Below are 22726 nucleotides of genomic sequence, written 5' to 3'. Positions count from 1 at the left end.
GCCCTAGCTTCAGTACATACTTGGTAGCGACGCTGCTGGCTCGCTAGCGGAGCCCTAGCTTCAGTACATACTTGGTAGCGACGCTGTTCTCGATGGGCGCTCCGAAGATGTCCGGGCGCGCCGTCACCTCGCTCATGGAGATGCGCTCGCCCTGAGCCAGATACTGCTCCTTCACCAACACGCTGCTGGCTCGCTAGCGGAGCCCTAGCTTCAGTACATACTTGGTAGCGACGCTGCTGGCTCGCTAGCGGAGCCCTAGCTTCAGTACATACTTGGTAGCGACGCTGTTCTCGATGGGCGCTCCGAAGATGTCCGGGCGCGCCGTCACCTCGCTCATGGAGATGCGCTCGCCCTGAGCCAGATACTGCTCCTTCACCAACACGCTGCTGGCTCGCTAGCGGAGCCCTAGCTTCAGTACATACTTGGTAGCGACGCTGCTGGCTCGCTAGCGGAGCCCTAGCTTCAGTACATACTTGGTAGCGACGCTGCTGGCTCGCTAGCGGAGCCCTAGCTTCAGTACATACTTGGTAGCGACGCTGCTGGCTCGCTAGCGGAGCCCTAGCTTCAGTACATACTTGGTAGCGACGCTGTTCTCGATGGGCGCTCCGAAGATGTCCGGGCGCGCCGTCACCTCGCTCATGGAGATGCGCTCGCCCTGAGCCAGATACTGCTCCTTCACCAACACGCTGCTGGCTCGCTAGCGGAGCCCTAGCTTCAGTACATACTTGGTAGCGACGCTGCTGGCTCGCTAGCGGAGCCCTAGCTTCAGTACATACTTGGTAGCGACGCTGTTCTCGATGGGCGCTCCGAAGATGTCCGGGCGCGCCGTCACCTCGCTCATGGAGATGCGCTCGCCCTGAGCCAGATACTGCTCCTTCACCAACACGCTGCTGGCTCGCTAGCGGAGCCCTAGCTTCAGTACATACTTGGTAGCGACGCTGCTGGCTCGCTAGCGGAGCCCTAGCTTCAGTACATACTTGGTAGCGACGCTGCTGGCTCGCTAGCGGAGCCCTAGCTTCAGTACATACTTGGTAGCGACGCTGTTCTCGATGGGCGCTCCGAAGATGTCCGGGCGCGCCGTCACCTCGCTCATGGAGATGCGCTCGCCCTGAGCCAGATACTGCTCCTTCACCAACACGCTGCTGGCTCGCTAGCGGAGCCCTAGCTTCAGTACATACTTGGTAGCGACGCTGCTGGCTCGCTAGCGGAGCCCTAGCTTCAGTACATACTTGGTAGCGACGCTGTTCTCGATGGGCGCTCCGAAGATGTCCGGGCGCGCCGTCACCTCGCTCATGGAGATGCGCTCGCCCTGAGCCAGATACTGCTCCTTCACCAACACGCTGCTGGCTCGCTAGCGGAGCCCTAGCTTCAGTACATACTTGGTAGCGACGCTGCTGGCTCGCTAGCGGAGCCCTAGCTTCAGTACATACTTGGTAGCGACGCTGCTGGCTCGCTAGCGGAGCCCTAGCTTCAGTACATACTTGGTAGCGACGCTGTTCTCGATGGGCGCTCCGAAGATGTCCGGGCGCGCCGTCACCTCGCTCATGGAGATGCGCTCGCCCTGAGCCAGATACTGCTCCTTCACCAACACGCTGCTGGCTCGCTAGCGGAGCCCTAGCTTCAGTACATACTTGGTAGCGACGCTGTTCTCGATGGGCGCTCCGAAGATGTCCGGGCGCGCCGTCACCTCGCTCATGGAGATGCGCTCGCCCTGAGCCAGATACTGCTCCTTCACCAACACGCTGCTGGCTCGCTAGCGGAGCCCTAGCTTCAGTACATACTTGGTAGCGACGCTGCTGGCTCGCTAGCGGAGCCCTAGCTTCAGTACATACTTGGTAGCGACGCTGTTCTCGATGGGCGCTCCGAAGATGTCCGGGCGCGCCGTCACCTCGCTCATGGAGATGCGCTCGCCCTGAGCCAGATACTGCTCCTTCACCAACACGCTGCTGGCTCGCTAGCGGAGCCCTAGCTTCAGTACATACTTGGTAGCGACGCTGCTGGCTCGCTAGCGGAGCCCTAGCTTCAGTACATACTTGGTAGCGACGCTGTTCTCGATGGGCGCTCCGAAGATGTCCGGGCGCGCCGTCACCTCGCTCATGGAGATGCGCTCGCCCTGAGCCAGATACTGCTCCTTCACCAACACGCTGCTGGCTCGCTAGCGGAGCCCTAGCTTCAGTACATACTTGGTAGCGACGCTGCTGGCTCGCTAGCGGAGCCCTAGCTTCAGTACATACTTGGTAGCGACGCTGTTCTCGATGGGCGCTCCGAAGATGTCCGGGCGCGCCGTCACCTCGCTCATGGAGATGCGCTCGCCCTGAGCCAGATACTGCTCCTTCACCAACACGCTGCTGGCTCGCTAGCGGAGCCCTAGCTTCAGTACATACTTGGTAGCGACGCTGCTGGCTCGCTAGCGGAGCCCTAGCTTCAGTACATACTTGGTAGCGACGCTGCTGGCTCGCTAGCGGAGCCCTAGCTTCAGTACATACTTGGTAGCGACGCTGCTGGCTCGCTAGCGGAGCCCTAGCTTCAGTACATACTTGGTAGCGACGCTGCTGGCTCGCTAGCGGAGCCCTAGCTTCAGTACATACTTGGTAGCGACGCTGCTGGCTCGCTAGCGGAGCCCTAGCTTCAGTACATACTTGGTAGCGACGCTGTTCTCGATGGGCGCTCCGAAGATGTCCGGGCGCGCCGTCACCTCGCTCATGGAGATGCGCTCGCCCTGAGCCAGATACTGCTCCTTCACCAACACGCTGCTGGCTCGCTAGCGGAGCCCTAGCTTCAGTACATACTTGGTAGCGACGCTGCTGGCTCGCTAGCGGAGCCCTAGCTTCAGTACATACTTGGTAGCGACGCTGTTCTCGATGGGCGCTCCGAAGATGTCCGGGCGCGCCGTCACCTCGCTCATGGAGATGCGTTCGCCCTGAGCCAGATACTGCTCCTTCACCAACACGCTGATGGCTTGCTTGCGGAGTTTCTGAAAAGCAAATACATCATAATACAGGCCTTTTCAAGAGAGTAAATAGTCTAGTACCCATAGTACAAACTTTGCTTAGTTTGGGTTTAGAAGTGTAGTGTAAAATGACCAAGGATATTTATTTATTTACTGGGCAGACTGGATTTTTGGATACAAAGAATTCAATACATGCCAGCTGTCTTTACAATTCTTTCTTTAACCTTTAACTGGTGACCTGCCCGTCTCTCAGACACCGCGTTTCGTTTTTTTGATTTATCTCCCCGCCTTTTTGTCGCTTCTCCCCGTGCGTTTTGGTACCTTCCGCGTTTGCCATACACCTTCGCTCAGTAGGAGGCGCACGAGCTCAGGGTCTCCTGTGTTGCCTGTGTGGATCTTTCGCCGTCTCACAGACGTCAGGTCAGTGCTAATGTAAATTTTACCCATGTGTCTGTTGTTCCTCACCTCACTGTTAGTTTACACAACTTCATAGTGTTTGAGGGACGTCACAGCGGTGGTAATGTTTTGCTATTATCTTTTATAGAATGTCTCACGATAAACAAAAGAGGTCTGCCAAACGAAGAAGGGTTCTTAGTCAGCGAGGTATAATACAGGAGCTTCTAACAGAGAACGACGACGAGTGTAGTAGTTTTGACGACGATATAGGCGATCCTGACTTCGTTTTAGAAAGTCTGCATGTTACCAAATCTGAGCAATCTGGAGATGAAATCAACACCTCCACCATTGAATAACAGTGTCCTGACTAAATAGGAGGGGTTGATGGATGAGATGGAACAAAGTGTTTCAACTATTCAACATCCTTATTGGCCTATGTATAATCATAGTCTATAGCTTAGCTCAGTCGATATTTTTCAGTAATAATATCTTACGTCTTAAACAGTGATTGCGACAATACTAACAAATTAACTAGGGGCAGCTTCTTATTATCATTGGATAGCTCTTTAGTTATACCTCAATTGAAACTCGTGGCTTATAATGACTACCCTACTCCGCGAGCTGCGTTCAGTTGGTGTTGATGAATTACCACCTAGACCGACTTCTGCCTCGTCCCAAAACCATCCTGGGGTTAAAAGAACATGTGCCATTTGTCTTAGCCATGTAATAAAATGTACTAGGTTCACTAGAACTCATTATGATAAACCTATGTGCCTAAATTGCTGCAAGAAAAATTGTGATGTCTGTAGACGTGAACGTTTCTAGTAAGTGATGTTTGATGATTGTAGTTTTTTTAATTTCTTATCTTAGGATAGCTTTACCTGCTGAGTTTTGTTGATTAGTATCTAAACTATCTAAAAATGATGATTAGGAAGGTCCCAAAGTGTATTCTGGGGGCTAGCATGCCCATTTTAGGTGTCTTAACTTTATTTTTAATGAAAAGTACCTTGCTCAAATTAAGACTGATTTTGTACCAAAAACTAATGTTTTTTTTCAAGTCCACTACTGCCTAAATCACTGGTACAAAATTGTCGCCCGCCGATCGATCGCAGAGCGCGCGGGCGAAAACCGCCGAGGCTGCGGTTACCGCGGCCCGCGCGATTCTACTATTTGCCCGCCGGTGCCGCGGGACCCGCATACAACCGCGCCCGCTGCGGGCGCAAACCGCGTCGTGAGTTGTGCATTAGTTTTTTACATAAGTATCTGCATTCTACAGAAGCTGCGGGCCCGCAACCGCCGCGATCGCGGGTGAAAATCGCGCCGTGAGTTCTTAGCCTTAGCTTTCTAAATTATTAGAAACTGTTAAATTATTTAACCTACATCCCAAGCCATCTTTTCCACTTGACTCCGGGCGTTGGCTTTGGACTCTCCCTTCCACTTAGCCAGCTCCTTTCCGTTGACGGTCATTGTGTAAGCGCCATTTTCGTAGGCGCTTTGTACTGCAACACCACTCAACTGGAAACTGGCTGAAATATAACGAATATTATTATTGTCCCGAAGCAGTTGAAAGGTTAATGCTGGGACGTGTAAAAGTGCTTTTTAAAGGCCTTGCAAAATTAAATGAGTTTTTAGATTGTTAGACTTTTTATTTCCTCGTTTGCTTGTGAACAAATCTATTTAATTGTGGAATACTCTATCACGTTAGAGAGGATAGATCTCAAAATGTTTAAAGAAAAAAAGCTATGCACTTTACCTTGTATATTGTTCAAAAGGCCAGCCCATGGCCGTATGATCAACACCATCCTCCCAAAAGGAGTCTGAAACATGCTCTCTCTAAATGATCTAACGTCTAAACATTCCATTTGGAACAACTCCTGTAAGTACTCGCTACTGTAATTTTGTTCAGTTGTTTTCTCTTTCTCCTGAACTGTGTTGTCTTTTTCAGGCTGATTTTCAATTTCATTTTCATCGCTTTTCGTTTCAGTGTCCGGTATTTCCTGGCCGGGTCTTACGAATTCAATTCTAGCAGATTTACTCTGTGGACCTTCCGTTACCACGCCACCTTGACGTTTGACTCCCTTCGCGCGGTCTTCCGCAGCTGTAGAAGCGGATACAAACGTTCTTTGCAGTTTGTTTTTCTTTGAATTGCGGTAAGATTGCGCTATCTGTAACCGGCAACAAGTTTCGTTGATAAATTCATTCCAAAACAAACTTTGTCAAAACAAGTACTGAGGTTTTGATATCGTCAGTATAAAGGTAGCATACCTCATGTGAGAGCCCCGCAACTTCGTGCATAAGCTCACTAGGATATCTGCAGCCCATGAACTCCATATTTGTGAAGACTCTGGCCAAACAAACCAGTCTTTCTTCAGGATAATCTTGTTTCCACCTCTCCATAAAAGCTCGCCGCAACTGCCAGTGTTCTTCGCTTTCATGCTCTTCCCTGTACTGGTCTATATCCCAGTTGACGTCAAAAGACATTTTTGTGGTAAATAACTTAATTAATCATACAGAATTTAGATTTTAGGTTGTAAAAACAATAATACAAATTTGCATCAAAAACTACTATAATTTGACGGTGTTTTGACGTTTTCAAACCGGTGCTGCTAGTATTAAACAAAAAATCTACCATTTTCGATATGAAACCTGACGAAAATCACGTGATATTTTTCACAGTCAAGTTTACTCAATACTCAATATGTTTAAACCTAAACAAGACAAAAATCTTGGATGGACTCATTCTGCCGCTCTCAAACAATGAGTATTGGTCTTTATGTGGGTTAAATAAAGTTATCTTCTATAATGCAGTCTCAAAACAGCTTCAAATAAACGAAGTCCTAAAAACGAAGTGTTCAAGTGATTTTAATACTAGCTCAGTGACAGTCTTGTTTGTCAACAAAGCATTGGTCAATTGACATGTTTCCAGTTTGTTATTTTTGATTAAAAAATCAAAACGTCATGAAATTTTTCAACACCCGCTTTTGCAGGTAAATGGCAGTAGTTTTTTGTAATTTTCTCGTTACCCGGGGATTTTCATTAAAATCTGTGATCATTTAATTCTGTAGTTCCATTTTAGTATAGTAATACAAAAACTCAGAAAACATTAATAATGAACGTGACTGTGGTTCTCTAATACATAAGTGTACGAGTTTGTTTTAGTATGTACCTAATACCTATTGCATTTTAAAGTTGTGTTAATTTTAATCATGTTTTCTGAACATTAATCTACATTTTGTGTTAACTACGCTGCTCCATCCAGATATTAAGACAAAATGAATGTGGCGGAATGCAGTTTCAACAGGTACGTAATACTTTTAACGCTCTGCGATGCAAATGATTGATTTCTTATCAATTTATAACAATCATGCGTAGTCGGTGCAATCCTTGCGATCGATTTGTGACTTGAATGTAGTCGGAATTGCCATAGTATCTACCTATAATATCTGCAAACGTTCACTGTAGTCTATTTGTGTTAAAAAATGGTTTCCATTCTGTTTTGATATTTTTTCGAGATAATACAGTGTTTTTGTTAAGTTTTGCTATGCGCAAGTTTAATATGCGGTCAAACAAGTCTTCTGTGAGGTATTCTGTAATTATTCCAAGCATACTTGTTTTATTTAGTCACTTCTTTTCAATCATCAGACTACTAAAGTTGTGCAAGCTAAATGTACAGTTTATTAGAAACAAAGTTCAACAGGTGATTGAAAAAATGTGTGATCTAGGATGTGGCCATTAAATTAAATAATCAATATTTGATAGTCATCAAGATGGATATCAAACTTATTTCTTTATATTGAAGAGAATTGAGAATCTTTACAAAACATTGAACATTTGTAGTTATGCATTGATGTCTTTTCTTTACTATTTTTAGACATTATTTTTTTGCTTTTTGCTTAGTGCGATTTTAATTTTAACAAACTAATGTTTTGATATTCTTCTTTAGCATTGTACACTGATTTTATGTTATAATTGCATGCATCTATGTCTATTACTGTAATAATCATGTGTGAAGTATCTCTGAAGATCTAAAATTATACAGGGTGTAAAATATCAAAAAGCTTGAAACTATTCTGCCTTTTCAAGGTGAGAATGAGTGAATAAGCACTTACAGGGCAGATATGTAGCATCCTAGACTGCATCCCACTTAACATCACGTGCGATTGCAGTGAAATACCTTCCTTTTTTCTGCATAAAAAGGCATCCAACAGAATTGTATGTGTTGTGTAATTAAATAGAGGATTGAACTTAGACTCTATTAACCCATAATAATATCACTTTAAATTCTGTTTTCAAAGTCAACTAAGATTTTTTATTACAAATGTTATGTTTTTTAGTATCTCCAAAAACAAATTATAAAGAAAAATCTTAGATACCTAGGTTCTGAAAAAAGTCATCATAATTTTATTGTATATGTATGTAGCAGATTTGATTTCCTTTACTTTCTAGTACTGCCAAACAATTTTTCTGCTTAGTCCAAAAGTAAACTGATTGAGAATGCTTTATTTATTTTGGCATTAAATATGACATAAATAAATTATGGAGTTAAGTACATGGTACTCTGCTTACTGGTAGTTTTTTAACGCCTCTTTTAAAACTTGTAATGTCTCTAAACCATCCAGAAAAGAAGATGAAGAGCCCAATCCAAAAACGATGCAGCTATCGCAGCTCATCCAACTCATAGATCCAAAACACTTGTCATACTACCTCGAAACAGTGGCGTCTTTTCTAAAAAACTCAAAAAGGGACTTGTGGTTTCCGAACATATCCCCCCAACTCGATGCCTTCCTGGTTCGAATGATACAGGACACACAAAACCTGAGGAGTCTTCTGAACCACCTCGATGTGAAGTCCAAAGCGCTGGCCGTTGATATAATTGAAACGTTGGACAATCATAAAGACGAATTCATAGTCGTTCACAGCTATGTCAACTCAAATTTTAATAAAAAGTAAGTAAATACACATCGAGTGAGTCTTTGTTATATTTTACGCTTAATTAATTGTTTTTTTTTTTAGTGTACTGCTTTATAGAAAGGTTGTGAATAATAGATTATCAGATTCGCCTGTCGTCAGCAATTTTCAAAGAATGTGGTAAGTAACATTGTTTTCTTTTTAGTAACATTTCTATGCCAATCACCGCCTGGTTCAAGTATCACAAAAACTCGATTCTATGGCCGTATGCAGAAAGAAAGCTGGAAACTTATAAGCGCTGACAAGCGCTGGTCGGTTCGTTCACAAAGGAAGCAAGTTGAATGGAATTTTATATGGCAGCGTCCAGCGCTGACCAGCGCTGTCAAGCGCCGCTTATAAGTTTCCAGCTTTCTTTTTGTATACGGTCTAAGTTAAGAGCATTCCTTGAGCGCGGCACTGACTCAATCAGGAACGCTCCATTGAAATATAGGCGCTCGGTAAGCTGTCGGTACCACGTATGTCTAGCGTGCTGAAGTCGTGCCACTGCCGCGCCGACAAGTCAGAAAGGCCTAGAGAGCTCACAGACTACGAGTGAATTATGTCGGCGACTGCTTGTGTTAGTGAACTATCTCTAAAAGTCTCCGACTTTCGCCTTTCGCTATATTATAATGTTGACACTCTCTGATTATACTTGTGACTGCGCGTTTTCGAGGAGAGTCGCGATGCATCGGCGACTTTCAGCGACCATCGGCGTTATTCGCGATGCATGGTCGTCTAATTTGAAAATCTGTCGTCGGTGATTATCGGTGACTGTCGCCGACCTAAGTCGCAAGCAGTCGCAGATATACTGTCGCTCGTTTGTGAGCTCCCGTAGATACAAATTCTATCCTGTGATAGATCTAAATATTCGAATTCAACCAATATAACTTCTACATTTCAAGCCATGGATCGATTGAGACATTTTGAACCGTAATACGAATCTGGGACACAATGAAAGTTCAACATCTTAAGTTCTTAACCAACATGGTATTTCAGCCCAGTCCAACGCCCATCGACATCGGAAAGGGCGAAAGAATCTGCCAGACAAAACCCACCAGACAGGTCTGGTACGGACAACCCGTTGTCCTACTCTTTCAAGTCTCAATGGGTGGACTTCACACTGAGATTCATTCAAGACCACACTGCTGACTGCCTAGAGTTCCCAGAGATGAGCATAGATCAAGCGGAGTTTGTGTACTCACTGATCCAAGAGGCGAAGCTTGACAGCGAGGAAGATCCAAAATGCAAGGCTTTGTATGCACCATTGCAGAAAGCGCTGAAGGTGTTTAATGAGAACCACGAGTTCAAAGTCAGCTTTTTGTACCTGGCTGGGGATGAAGTGTAAGTTTTTTTTTATTATTATTTAGCTAGGTAGGGCACATAGTACGCAGACCTGACGGCCGATGGGGCAGCAAGGTTCTGGAGTGGAGGCCACGTACCGGAAAGCGTCCACCCACAAGGTGGACAGACCACCTCATAAAGGTAGCAGGAAAACGCTGGATGCCGCTACCACCCGGCCATTGTGGAAATTATTGGGGGAGGCCTATGTTCAGCAGTGGACGTCCTGTGGCTGAAATGGTGATGATGATTTGGCTACAGCAGCGCACAGGACTGAACGTTATGGAAAATGGAAAATCCTCGGTCCCGAGGCCTATGTTCAACAGAGGATGACATTCTGAAACGAAAGAACGATAGGCCTGTAGGTGGACGGACGATTTGGTGAAGGTCGCGGGAAGAACCTGGATGCGGGCAGCGCAGGACCGGTCATTGTGGAAATCCTTGGGGGAGGCCTTTGTCCAGCAGTGGACGTCATTTGGCTGCAACGAAGGAACAGATATAGCACCTGAATATATTTCTTTCGTAAGGGATAGGTGTTAGTTACGTCAAAACGTCAGACTTCAGATGTGCTTCAAACATGTATGCCGTCATTACGTCACTTGTCAACCCTCACACACTTCTTCTTTGCAGCAAAAAACTACTCAGCTATACCTGTAGCTTATGCTTTGCTCTCTAATTTTTTAAAAGCTTATGCATTACATTTTCGTTTTATGTGCCAAAGACAACATGTTTTCTCCTATGTATTATATCCACCACAATTTTTAATCAAAAATCAGGTCTTAGCGATATTTCACGTTATTGCACTACAAACAATTACATTGTGTTTAATTGTATTTCAGCCGGCTTAATTTAGAAAAGGTGCCGCTTAATAACAACAGGGGTGAGGCACAGTGAGTATAACTACTTTATTATACTTTTATAGGGGCTAGAAGTAGAACTTAACTCAGCCAGTGTCAAAAGTATGGGAGCGCCACGGAAATGAGAATGTCTCCAACTTCCTCATTGGCCCTAGAGCAATTCCAAGTATACCATCAATAAAAGCCTAATTAGAGTCATCAAACCTCTCAGTCATTCAATTAGAGCCATTAGAACTTCATAACTATGAGTTGTTTTCTATGTGTAAGCTGAGGACACGTGTCTCCAGCTGACACATCTGTATCTTCGTAAATATTTATGCTACGATAATGTATTATACCTCAAAAATTACAGTCGAATCCAAATAGTAGGCTTTCCACTTTTCAAGACTTTAGCTCAAATACTGTTAAAACCACGATCAAAAAACTATGTGCGAGCTGGAGTACCGTGTCTCCAGCTTACACATCTGTATCTTCGTAAATATTTAAGCTACATCAATGTTTTATATCTCATAAATTAAAGTCGAATAAAAAAACCCGACTTCAATTCTTTCAAAGCTTTATTTCGAACCGTTTTCGAACTACGAACCGATACGTATGTGTAAGCTGGTGACACGTAACACACGGTGGATTATTAAAACCGTATAAGTTAGAGTTGCGTTTTAAAGATCAAATAATTCGTTATAATTGAAGTACACACGAGACATAATTTCAAATCTCTAGGCCTCTTAGTTTCAGAATTAAAAGCCAAAAACTATTTTCCCGCCAAATAATTCAAATAATATGGGTCGACTGCGACGTTGCCGTTCCGTGCGTCCACTAGAGCAGTCGAATTTGAACCTAAAAACTAGTACTGTTTGAATCATTTTTATTTGTAGTTTAAATCATTTAATTTCGATTATAAGAATTTTAGACTAGGAGCCGGCTGATTTCTGTATTGAGTACCTAATAACCTATAAAATATTTTGATAATAAGTTTTTATTTTGATCACAATGTTTTATTTAATCGAGGCAAAAACATTGCATCTATACTAATATTATAAATGTGAAAGTAACTTTGTCTTGCTTTCACGCCTAAACCACTGAACCGATTTTGATGAAATTTGGCATAGAGATGGTTGAGTCCCGGGAAAGGACGTAGGATAGATTTTATCCCAGTTTTTGAAATATGATAAAGATTTTCATCATTATCATAATTATCATCTGAAAATTATAAATAACTTGAAAAAATCGAGTATTCGGGTAGCCCTAGTGATACTCTACCTCTGGGCTTCGGCTTGACAGTACTTTTTGGGAAACCTTGTACAGGTGAACAATGGTGGCGCCCCCTATCAATGTGTTTGGTGGGACAGTTCAGTTTAGTGGGTCTTTTATAGCTGAGACGGTTCATTGTTCAATACAATCAATTCTTTCCTCTCTATTATTTTAGGTGCCTTATGTACGTATAGATTACGCACATTCTTTTTATATGAACGTAAGGGTGGGATTTAGGGGGTCACAAAACCGGTTTTACCGAAACCGAAAAAAAAACTGTATTCAGACATGGCAAAACCAGGTTATTCTTGGAAATATAATAGCTAGAATGAAATACTAAAATAACAATCAAAAACGTTTTTATTCAGCTTGATTATTATCACAGATCAATTAACATTTTTAATAATTAAGGTAGATACACTTTACTAGAAATCCGATGATCTACGTTCTTGTCGGGTATCACTAATGAAATAAAATTCCTACTTCATAAAACTAATTAATCAGGTAAATTATTTATCACAGATCGATCAACTTTTAATAACCTAGGTAGGGTAAGGTGGGGCACAATGTTACACGGGGTACAATGTTACAATGCATATTTCTCCGTCCCTTTCTATTAGTTGTATGATGTTGGTATACACGTTTGTCAAGCTCATAAGAGCTGCTGAACTGAGCCGCTGAACATCATACAACTAATAGAAAGGGACGGAGAAATATGCATTGTAACATTGTACCCCGTGTAACATTGTGCCCCACCTTACCCTATACTTTACTGTGTAGTAGAATACTGGTGATCCACGGTCGGGTCGGGGAGGTTTCCGGCTTTTTTTTTTTTTTTTGAAGGGACGCGCGCTGGTAGCTCGAGGAGCTTTTCCAGCTTCACCGGGCAGAGTGGCGAGTACAGAAGGTACTCTAGCCGTTTGGCGATCGTCGGTGCGCGTGCCGACGAGGCCGAGTGTGGGCTTCGCGAAGCGAAAGCGAAGACGTTCGCGATCGGGCCGTAGATTCCGGCTACTGGGACCGCAATTAACTGGGACAGTGGTCCCAGTCGCTGGATCGATAAAAATTAAATATTTTTCTTCCAGCGACTAGGTTCACTCGTTTCAGCCAAATGAAAAAAAAAAAAAAAAATGTCCACCACTAATGAGACCTATATTGGCTTATGGTCCATTAAATAGAGATTAACTTTCAGTTAAAAATTAAAATTAAAATTAAAAATTCTTTATTGACAAAAAGTTTTATACAATATTAATAGCGGAGGCTTCCCAGTAAGTAATCGGAGATACTTGTGTTGGGAATGTCTCGCATCTTTCCAAACGGTAAACAAAATTACATAGCTTTATGCAAAATACAATTTGTAGAGGTACAAAAGAGTGAGTGTTGTAATTATGATAGGTAAATGCATGCAAGTGTGTGTGTATGAGTGTGCGTGTGTGTGTGTGTGTGTGTGTGTGTGTGTGTGTGTGTGTGTGTTAGGTTATTCTAGTTAGTAAACTTTCAGTCTCTGCGTATGATAAAGTTTTTAACCACTCAGTTACCGTTTTTTTACATGTAAATAAACGTAAGTTGATTGACTATCAAATTGTCTTCTAGCAAACGCAGTGCGTGTAGGGGTGGAGGTGGCAACAATGTCATTTCTGCGCTTTTGTTGTGATTTGTGGTCGTATGGTAGTAATTTTTGTCGTTTTAAGATTAGATTTAGGATATAGAGTTTCCTCACTGATAGGAGGCCGCTGATATTATAAAGAGTAAAAGTTGAGAATCGATATGGCTTAAAGTACATGACCTTTATAAGTGACCGCTGTGCTCGTTCAATCTCCAAAAAGTTGGTTTTGTTTGCGCCACCCCAAACCGTAATGCAATAAGTAATGACTGATTGAGCCAGGGCAAGGTAGATGTTGTTTATGACTGTAGTCGAAATTACATGTCTTAGAGTTTTAAAGATCCAGATCAGCTTCCTGACTCTGTTCATTGTGGCTTCTACATGAGGCTGCCAGCTCAGATTTTGGTCTACAATTATGCCGAGATATTTGGTTCTGGACACCTTTTGCAAGATCGGGCAGTTACAAGACGTTGGCAGATCATTCGGACAGCTGTGGATCCTAATACAAAAATCAGCACCAGGTTGGGAGACATTAGATGGAGAGAAACACACGTAGTTTGTTTTTAGTACGTTTAGGGTTAGAAGGTTATCATCTAGCCATCTGGATACCCTTGCCAAACCCCTCTCAGCACAGACCCGGACGTCACTCCAAGTTTTCCCGGCGAAAACAATAGCGGTGTCATCCGCATAACAGAAGACACTGCCACCGACACTTTGGAGGTTACAAAGGTTGTTGATAAAGATTAGAAAGAGGGTTGGTCCTAGGACACTTCCCTGTGGTATACCGAAGGTGACCTTTTCCTCCCTACTCCTGACATCATCAATTTTAACCTGTTGGGTCCTATCCTGAAGGTAGCTACTAAAGAGGGATAGAGCTGTACTTCGAATGCCGATGTTTTCTAATCTGTTCACAAGGGTGGGCACAGCCACTGTGTCGAAGGCCTTCTTCAGGTCCAAGAACACTGCTAGGCATTTGAATCCTCTGTCTACTTGCTTAGTAATTACAGACGTTAAGTCCAGTACAGCGTCTTGAGTTGACATACCCCCTCTAAAGCCATATTGGGCATCAGATAAAATTTTGAATTTATTTAAATAGCATACCAATCTGTTGTTCATCAATTTTTCTATGATTTTGGACATAGCAGTCAGAACAGATATAGGCCTGTAGTTGTTCACTTCAGCCCTGTCCCCACCCTTGTGTACAGGAGTAACAATAGATCTCTTTAGTGCCACAGGAAATATTCCTGTATGGAAGCAAAGGTTTGCCAACGTAGTGATGTGAGGGACTAGGAAGCCTCTGGCGAGCTTCATGAACTTCGTAGAAATACCGTCCCAACCAGGTGCAGAATTCGGATCCAAGCTCATGAGGATACGGTCGACTTCATGCATGTCAGTATCCAACAGTACAAAGGAGTGAGAAATTGTGGATTGTGAGTTAGGGAAGCTATTATTATGTATAAGATTAGTGCGCTTAAGGATCGTTTCCGCTAGTTCTTGGCCAATGTTGGTAAAGAAAAAGTTAACACTATCAATAGAAACTTGAGGTGATACAGCTATATCTAGTAATTCAATATTTGTTGATTTAGGAGGTTTAAATTGAGTGATATTATTTATAGTGGACCATAGTTTTTTAGGATGGTTGATTGATATATTAATTTGGTTTTTATTATATTCTCTTTTTAGTTTTTTAATTAGGTTGCTACAGTAATTCCGAAAACGTTTGTAGGTAATTTTTAATATGTCATTGTGTGGATTTGTTTTCAATTTCATCTGCATGTTATTTCTTAGTTTTATGCACCGAATAGCCCCATGTGTAATCCATGGTTTCAGGATCCTGGTTTTATTTCGTGTAGGTATAGTTTTAGAGTTTGTTGATATGGCCGATCTGATTATACCAATAAGCGCGTCTGCAAATAAATCCGGGCTACCATAAATGTTGAGCATTGAAACATCCGCAGTCAACAGGTTTTTATATGCCTTCTCATAATTAATTATTGTTTTATACTTACGAGTTTTTTGTTGTTTATGCACTTGCTCAACGTTTACGGCAACCATGCAATGATCAGTCACTGTTGTATTTAAGACAGCGATAAAGACTGTGTTGTAGGTTCTGTCTAGTTTTATCATGACGTGGTCGAGGCAGCTGTCCCCTTCAGTATGGGACGAAAAATAAATAAACAGTCAGTAAAAAGTTATGACTGTATGAAAAATTGTAGTAGTTTACGCGCTAATCTCAGGAACTACTGGTCCGATTTGAAAAATTCTTTTTGTTATGGATAGCCCATTTATCAAGGATGGTTTTAGGTTATATAACATCACCCTACAACCAATAGGGGCGGAGCAGCGACCACCCGATCATAATTCCAATATTGTTGTCTTTCTTCTCAGTTTTTTTTTCTTTTAGCGAGAATCTAACACGGCACACTAAGCGACATGACATAATATGCATAGATTAATCCGAAATGTGCGATGGATAGAATGATATCAAGAACATTAATTTTCAGATGAAAAGGTAAAAACATGACTTTTCATTCAGTCATAACTTTTTACTGACAGCATATTTTTGATTGCGGTTTGGTTATAATGAATCAGTATTTAGTAGACTATTTTACTACATAGGTGGTGGTTGACATTTGGACCACACTCCATACATTTTTGGTCATTGTCCTTTATGAATGGTCCCAGAAAAGTATTTAATTTTTACTGATCTGGCGATTGGGACCGCGGTCCTAGTTGATTGCGGTCCCAGTTGGCGGAAACCTCGGGTCGGGTATCACTCATCCATCAGAGATTCGTAAATCTAATTAATCTATTTAATTACCACAGATAAATCATATTTTACTAACTAAATCACCTAAAAGTAACCTTTTCATTAGTGTAACCTAAAAGTAAACCAAAGCAGTTCAAAAATCAGCTAAAAGGTTACAAAAGTAACCTTCTGGCAACACTGACTGTTTCTCAATATTGCAGTCAACTGTCATCTTTTTTTTTAATACAAGTTTTACGGCTATGGATATAGATCCTTACGGCCAATTCTGTGCAAATGCTGTGTTTCGTCTATTTTGTGATGTCTTAGTAGTGATTGTGATTTGTGATGTTAATGTTGTTAATTTTTTTTTTTCAACAAAAGAAGAAGAATTCAATGAGGGCTTTCGCGATTGGAAAATCCGCCAGATCCTACGTATTGATTGGTGGATTTTGACATATCTGTCAATGTCATGCAAAATCTGTTTGTAACCATAGAGCAAAATACAGGGTGGAAATGATAAGTGATCTCACTCGATTATTTCTAAACTATACAAGATATCAATAAACTAGTTATTGATCCTGAAAGTGCTTCATGAGCTCTATCAAACGGTATTAATAATAGGTTACAGAATAAACTGGATCTATCCGAAACTTCAATGTTTCCAGCTTCCATACATTTGGTAAAGTCACATTATTTTAAAAACTACAATATCGTAAAACTGATTACTGATTCTAAAAGTGCTTTACAAGCTCTATCCAATGGTATCAATAATAGGTTACAGAATAAACTGGATCTAACCAAAAATTCAATGTTTCCTTCTTCCATACATTTAGTACTACCACAGTCATGACACTCATCTCTTGACAATATTATAGCAAGTAAAGCCTAAAACCAATGTTTTTCATTAATAATTTAAAATAAGAATACAATTTACGAGTTTATTTTAAGTATTTATTATTAAATTAAAAAAATTACACTTCTAATATTGTGTGTCTGGCATACATTTAGTATGGAAGCTGGAAACATTGAATTTTCAGATAGATCCAGTTTATTCTGTAACTTATTATTGGTACCGTTTGAAAGAGCTCATTAAGCACTTTCAGGATCAGTAACCAGTTTTTTAATATCTTGTATAGTTAAGAAATAATCGAGTGAGATCACTTAACGTTTCCACCCTGTATAGTTGTTGCCCATTTTTGCCACTTGACGTGGCAGAATCGTGGGACTTCACGGTATTTAAATAAAAATTAAAGTGGTTGCGTTTAGAAACGCCACAAATATTTGAGTCTTTGGAAACAAGTTCGTTATTATACTTGTATATTAAAATATAATTTTGTTTTACCTAGCTTTTTCTTATTAATAAAATATAGGTTATTAAGTACTCAATACAGAAATCAGCCGGCTCCTAGTCTAAAATTCTTATAATCGAAATTAAATAATTTAAACTACAAATAAAAATGATTCAAACAGTACTAGTTTTTAGGTTCAAATTCGACTGCTCTAGTGGACGCACGGAACGGCAACGTCGCAGTCGACCCATATTATTTGAATTATTTGGCGGGAAAATAGTTTTTGGCTTTTAATTCTGAAACTAAGAGGCCTAGAGATTTGAAATTATGTCTCGTGTGTACTTCAATTATAACGAATTATTTGATCTTTAAAACGCAACTCTAACTTATACGGTTTTAATAATCCACCGTGTGTTACGTGTCACCAGCTTACACATACGTATCGGTTCGTAGTTCGAAAACGGTTCGAAATAAAGCTTTGAAAGAATTGAAGTCGGGTTTTTTTATTCGACTTTAATTTATGAGATATAAAACATTGATGTAGCTTAAATATTTACGAAGATACAGATGTGTAAGCTGGAGACACGGTACTCCAGCTCGCACATAGTTTTTTGATCGTGGTTTTAACAGTATTTGAGCTAAAGTCTTGAAAAGTGGAAAGCCTACTATTTGGATTCGACTGTAATTTTTGAGGTATAATACATTATCGTAGCATAAATATTTACGAAGATACAGATGTGTCAGCTGGAGACACGTGTCCTCAGCTTACACATAGAAAACAACTCATAGTTATGAAGTTCTAATGGCTCTAATTGAATGACTGAGAGGTTTGATGACTCTAATTAGGCTTTTATTGATGGTATACTTGGAATTGCTCTAGGGCCAATGAGGAAGTTGGAGACATTCTCATGCCACGGAAGGGTGTATGGGGCGTTAAAGGTCAGCGGGACTTTTCTTTTTTTTTTTTAGAGGCAACCAAACCTAGGGTTGCCAGGTCCAAACACACAAAAGCCGGACTCTGTGCTTCATTTAGTCGGACATTTTACCCTAAAAGCCGGACATGTGACGGGGAGGTGGGGAGCCATACACCTGCCAACCCTACTACTGACAGAGCGCGAGTCGTGTATCTGGCGACGAGCCGCGAGGGCTTTTTGCAAAATGTAAAAGGCCTAACAAAAGCCGGACAAGCCGGACACCGGTTATTTTGGCCGGACACGCAATCAAAAAGCCTAACTGTGTCCGGCTTTATCCGGACGCCTGGCAAAGTGGCAACCCTAACCAAACCTCTGGGAGGTTTATTTCTGCCAATGTCGAGTGAAAAATTGGCATAATTTATCAATAGAACGGGTATATCAGTTCTATTGATTTTCCATGGATTCCGTGGAGTTAAGTACGCCCGTAAGCAGGTTTCAAGACGCCACCGGGTCCAAAGCGGGTTGTTCATACGACAACCCACTCGACACTCGATGCGCGCTCAAATTCGAAATGTTTCAATGTTTTTTAATAATTTATCACTTCACTGCTCTTTAGAACACAAAATAACACCCAATTTGTACACTAAAGTCCATTAAATAATAAATTGAAACCATTAAAACAGATCGACCATGCTTCCCTTTGTATGAATCTAATGTAATAATATATTTGTGCTATTTCAATAATTCATAATCATTTTCTCACATTTGCATGATATTCAATTAATAACACTGGTCAACAAAAAATCAAAATGAAAATGGTGCGGAGATTCTGTTGATAGTTTATTATTAGGTGTGTATTAGTAATAATAAAAATATTTTTCTTTTTTTTTCCTACGTGTAGTTTTGGATCTACCCTCAGTTTTAAAATTTAGCTTTAATCGGTACTTTGGTTGCACAGTTTGTAGTGTTCTCGGTACATTTTTATAAATGCATTTATTTTAATATCATGTCTACATTGCCCAGAAGTTGTCTCAATAATCAAAATGTATTTCTGTTACATTGGTGGTGTGTACACAGTTAAAAAGTTCAAAAATTCAGGCAATATTTTATTAAAAGTGCTTATTTTTCTTACTTTAAGTCGGAAATTGCGGTTGTATTCAAGCCGTGGATACCCAAAATTGTTTTTATAATCTTCTGTGAACACTTAAGGCAATGTTACAATGGTCAAAGAAGCCGTAACATGAAGTTCAGAGTGGAGAAAGTGAGGAAAGAACAAAAAAAAATCCTAGTTTGAGCATAATTTTTTTTTTTAAATTAATTTTTTAAGTAATTTTTAATGGTCCATAAATAACAATATTAATAAAAGATACTGATTTCTTAAGTTCTATGGACTATTTGGAACGATTTGCATAGATTTTGTTAATTGAAATTACAATTTTTTTTCGGAAATCACTAGTCCAGTAACTACTCTGAAATTGTGAGACATGCCTTAAAAACTCAGGATGTCATAATTTTTATCAAAGAGCACTACCTCCACAGTCATCTTGACCAATTCCCAGATAATCTTGGGTCACTATAGCATGCTATAGCTAAGAATAGGAAGAGCGATGCTATCAAGACCTAAAAACCATTGGAAGAGAGGTACCAAGGCAGATGGGATCGGTATATGATGGCTGATTACTGCTGGAGGATGTAACGTGATAGTTCCATTACACCTCATTCACGAAACTCGTGGAAAATAAAGTTTTTAAGCATTTCAAAATATTATAAACGCTGATTTTGGTGAAATTTTGTATTTTTCTATACACGTCAAAATCTAGATAACCACACGTAGGAAATCAACAAATTTGCTACTAAAGCAACCAGCATAAGGTCCTCAATCAAAAAATATATACAGTTCCTTGGCACCAAAACCACTGTTGACCAGTGTAATGATACTACTTTTTAATATTAAAAACATAACCGTATTTTTTGTTATATTTGCACATCGTATGTACGATAGAATATGTTGGAAACTTCTCTTTTTATTAACCATTTGTAACCGTATTCTCAATAGTATTATTATTCCCGTTCAACTACCCTCCACGGAATCCTCAGCGAGACTTCAAATGTGCTTCAGATTTGTATGCTCTGTCACGTCATAATATGTCAATGTCACCTTGTCACCCCTCCCGTGCCGCTCCCTTACCTCAGGCACTGAGTGAGTTCAGCGCTAGACCCATAATAATATACTCAACATCAAATAAACCGCACCTTCCGCGACGCGAACTTTAACGATTTTCGTCTGACACAATCATGGTGCCCCAACAATATTGGTGTTATTTGAAAGCCCAATAAATATCCTTAAAGAAAAACACATTTCTTAATAAATGATTAAAATATACCATAAATGTGACTTGAAAAAATACCTCACTTTGGGCCCACCTATGGGATCAATTAGACCAATTTTTATGGTTATAAAACCAAATAATGATTTCACGTGTCCTCTTTAACAGATGGATAGCGATTAATCCCAACTTAACAGTTTTATAGCCATAAAAGTTGGCTCTAGCGTAACTACCTATTTTTTGAAGAAGTGACTCTGGATCCTTCTAAAGACACATTTTTGGGGTAAAAACCTTTCCTTTAATGAAATGAAGGTTAGAACTAGGCTTTTAAATGGTGCCAATATTGGTGGGAAGTGCGGATGCATACGTTTGAAAATGCTTGTCGCGGGAGGTGCGATTTATTTGATGACGAGTGTAGTTCGCGCAGCGACAGTTGAGGCGAACTCGGTACTCACACTAATGTAATGCATGTGTGTTGTGTGTATTCTGTGTTAAAATTCTTCAAGTTCAAATATCGAATATTAGCTACCTCGCTCTTGCTAAATGTGTGCAAGTGAGACAGAAAGTATTTGTCAGTCAGACTACGCAAGATGGTAGCGCGGCGAGCGTATACAGATATTTGTGTTGATCGCCACAATTCTCGCTGCGCGACCTATATTTATTATTTTTAATTATGTTTACGCACTGTTGACAATGTTGGGGGAGGCCTTTGTCCAGCAGTGAACGTCATTATTGGGCGTACCTATACTAAAAATTTGAAGAATAAACATTTGAAATTTGTCCCAAATAAAGATAAAAAAAATCGTACTATTATTTTTTCTGAAAAAGAGTACAATTCTCGGTTTCTATACAGGATGTTTAACACGAGTTCGAGTTCTCAATCTGTGCCATTTAACAGGTGCCCAGACAAAAACGCGCGGAAAAAAAACTCGCCAAAAGAAGTCACTTCGGTGTTCATTCAGGGCTCTCTGCAAACAATTTGGGAGTTCATCAACGAGGAAGCAAATGGGAGTATCCTCTTTAGAAACGCCAACGATGCGGAGTGTTCGTTTTTGCAACGTATTCTGACCTCTATAAGGTCTAAGAATAAGAAGCTACACGCGTCATTTCTAGAAGAGAGCAAGGTGATGTTAAGGAAGATTGTAGCAGGTTTGAGAACTTGCCCGTTCGACTTGAAGTTGGCATACATTAGACTCGAACAGAACAGAACGCTAAAGTAAGATATGACCCTGATACTTCTTTCAGTATTTTTCGTTAAGTCATAAATTCATATTCACCTTTATTTTTATTTTTTACAGAAATGTGTGTATAAGTAAAGTGCCAAAGGAACGTAATTGCACTAGTACAAGCGCGTGCAGGTATTTATTTTTTTGATTTTGATTTATTTTATTTTATTTATTAAGTCACACTAACAACATTATAAATGTTATACTCTTATAACTAACACTTATGAGCATTGTATTTTTTTTTAATAAAAAAATATATCTGAAGACGCCAAGGGCCAATAAAAATAGAAATGTAGGTCGCGCAGCGAGAGTTGGTTGAGGCAATCAACACAAGCAAATATTTCGTGGGTCGAATCACGAGAAGGCGTAGTTAACAAAATGGCGATATTGAGTTAAACACACCGTGTTATTAAAAAAAACATGTATTTTATAACCTCACAAAAGATCGTAACTGAATTCTTTGTCTGGAAGCCAGTACCGACAGTTAAAGAGGGTCCGAAATACATTTTTCCATACTTAAAATTTTCTTTAAATGTCGCTCCTGTAAAATTTATAAAAATCAGTTACACCTTTTTGTGATTCGACCAACGATTTGTATCTGGGGGCGTAGTGTGTTTACCACAAGCACATTCGATATAGAATGCGTTAAAAAATATATGAAGATTTTAGTTCTTGAAAGTTTCCGCTAGGGGCGCTGTACAATCCGTCATACATTTAATGTCACTTTTTTACGCAGTCGTTAACGAATGCGTTTGACTTAAACTCGCACTACGCCCGCTGTATACGCTTGTCGCGTTGACGTCTTGCGTATTCTGACTGATTTGTGTGTTCTGTGTGTTTACCATGAGTTTACGTTATGTGTGCTCGCTAGCGAGTAGT

The 22726-nt window shown here is 40.8% G+C and overlaps 1 protein-coding gene across 6 annotated transcripts in view; it reads left to right on the top strand.

Annotated features, from left to right (window-relative positions):
• Window positions 1–6314: 6314 nt before the first annotated feature.
• Window positions 6315–22726, top strand: part of LOC135085041 (uncharacterized) — a 32416-nt gene continuing 16004 nt past the window's right edge. For 2 of the 6 annotated variants that reach the window (XM_063979819.1, XM_063979816.1), the window contains exons 1-7: window positions 6662–6928; window positions 7966–8292; window positions 8360–8434; window positions 9290–9634; window positions 10471–10521; window positions 21520–21837; window positions 21920–21979. In XM_063979819.1, coding sequence (XP_063835889.1) covers window positions 6888–6928; window positions 7966–8292; window positions 8360–8434; window positions 9290–9634; window positions 10471–10521; window positions 21520–21837; window positions 21920–21979 — 1217 coding nt within the window. In that variant the 5' untranslated portion in view covers window positions 6662–6887. The other 4 variants (XM_063979818.1, XM_063979817.1, XM_063979820.1 and 1 more) reach the window with 4 other exon arrangements.

The sequence above is a fragment of the Ostrinia nubilalis genome, chromosome 27 (assembly GCF_963855985.1).
Source record: "Ostrinia nubilalis chromosome 27, ilOstNubi1.1, whole genome shotgun sequence".
Lineage (NCBI taxonomy): Eukaryota > Metazoa > Arthropoda > Insecta > Lepidoptera > Crambidae > Ostrinia > Ostrinia nubilalis.
Note: the sequence above shows the minus strand (reverse complement) of the source record. Positions and strands in the feature narration are given on the sequence as shown.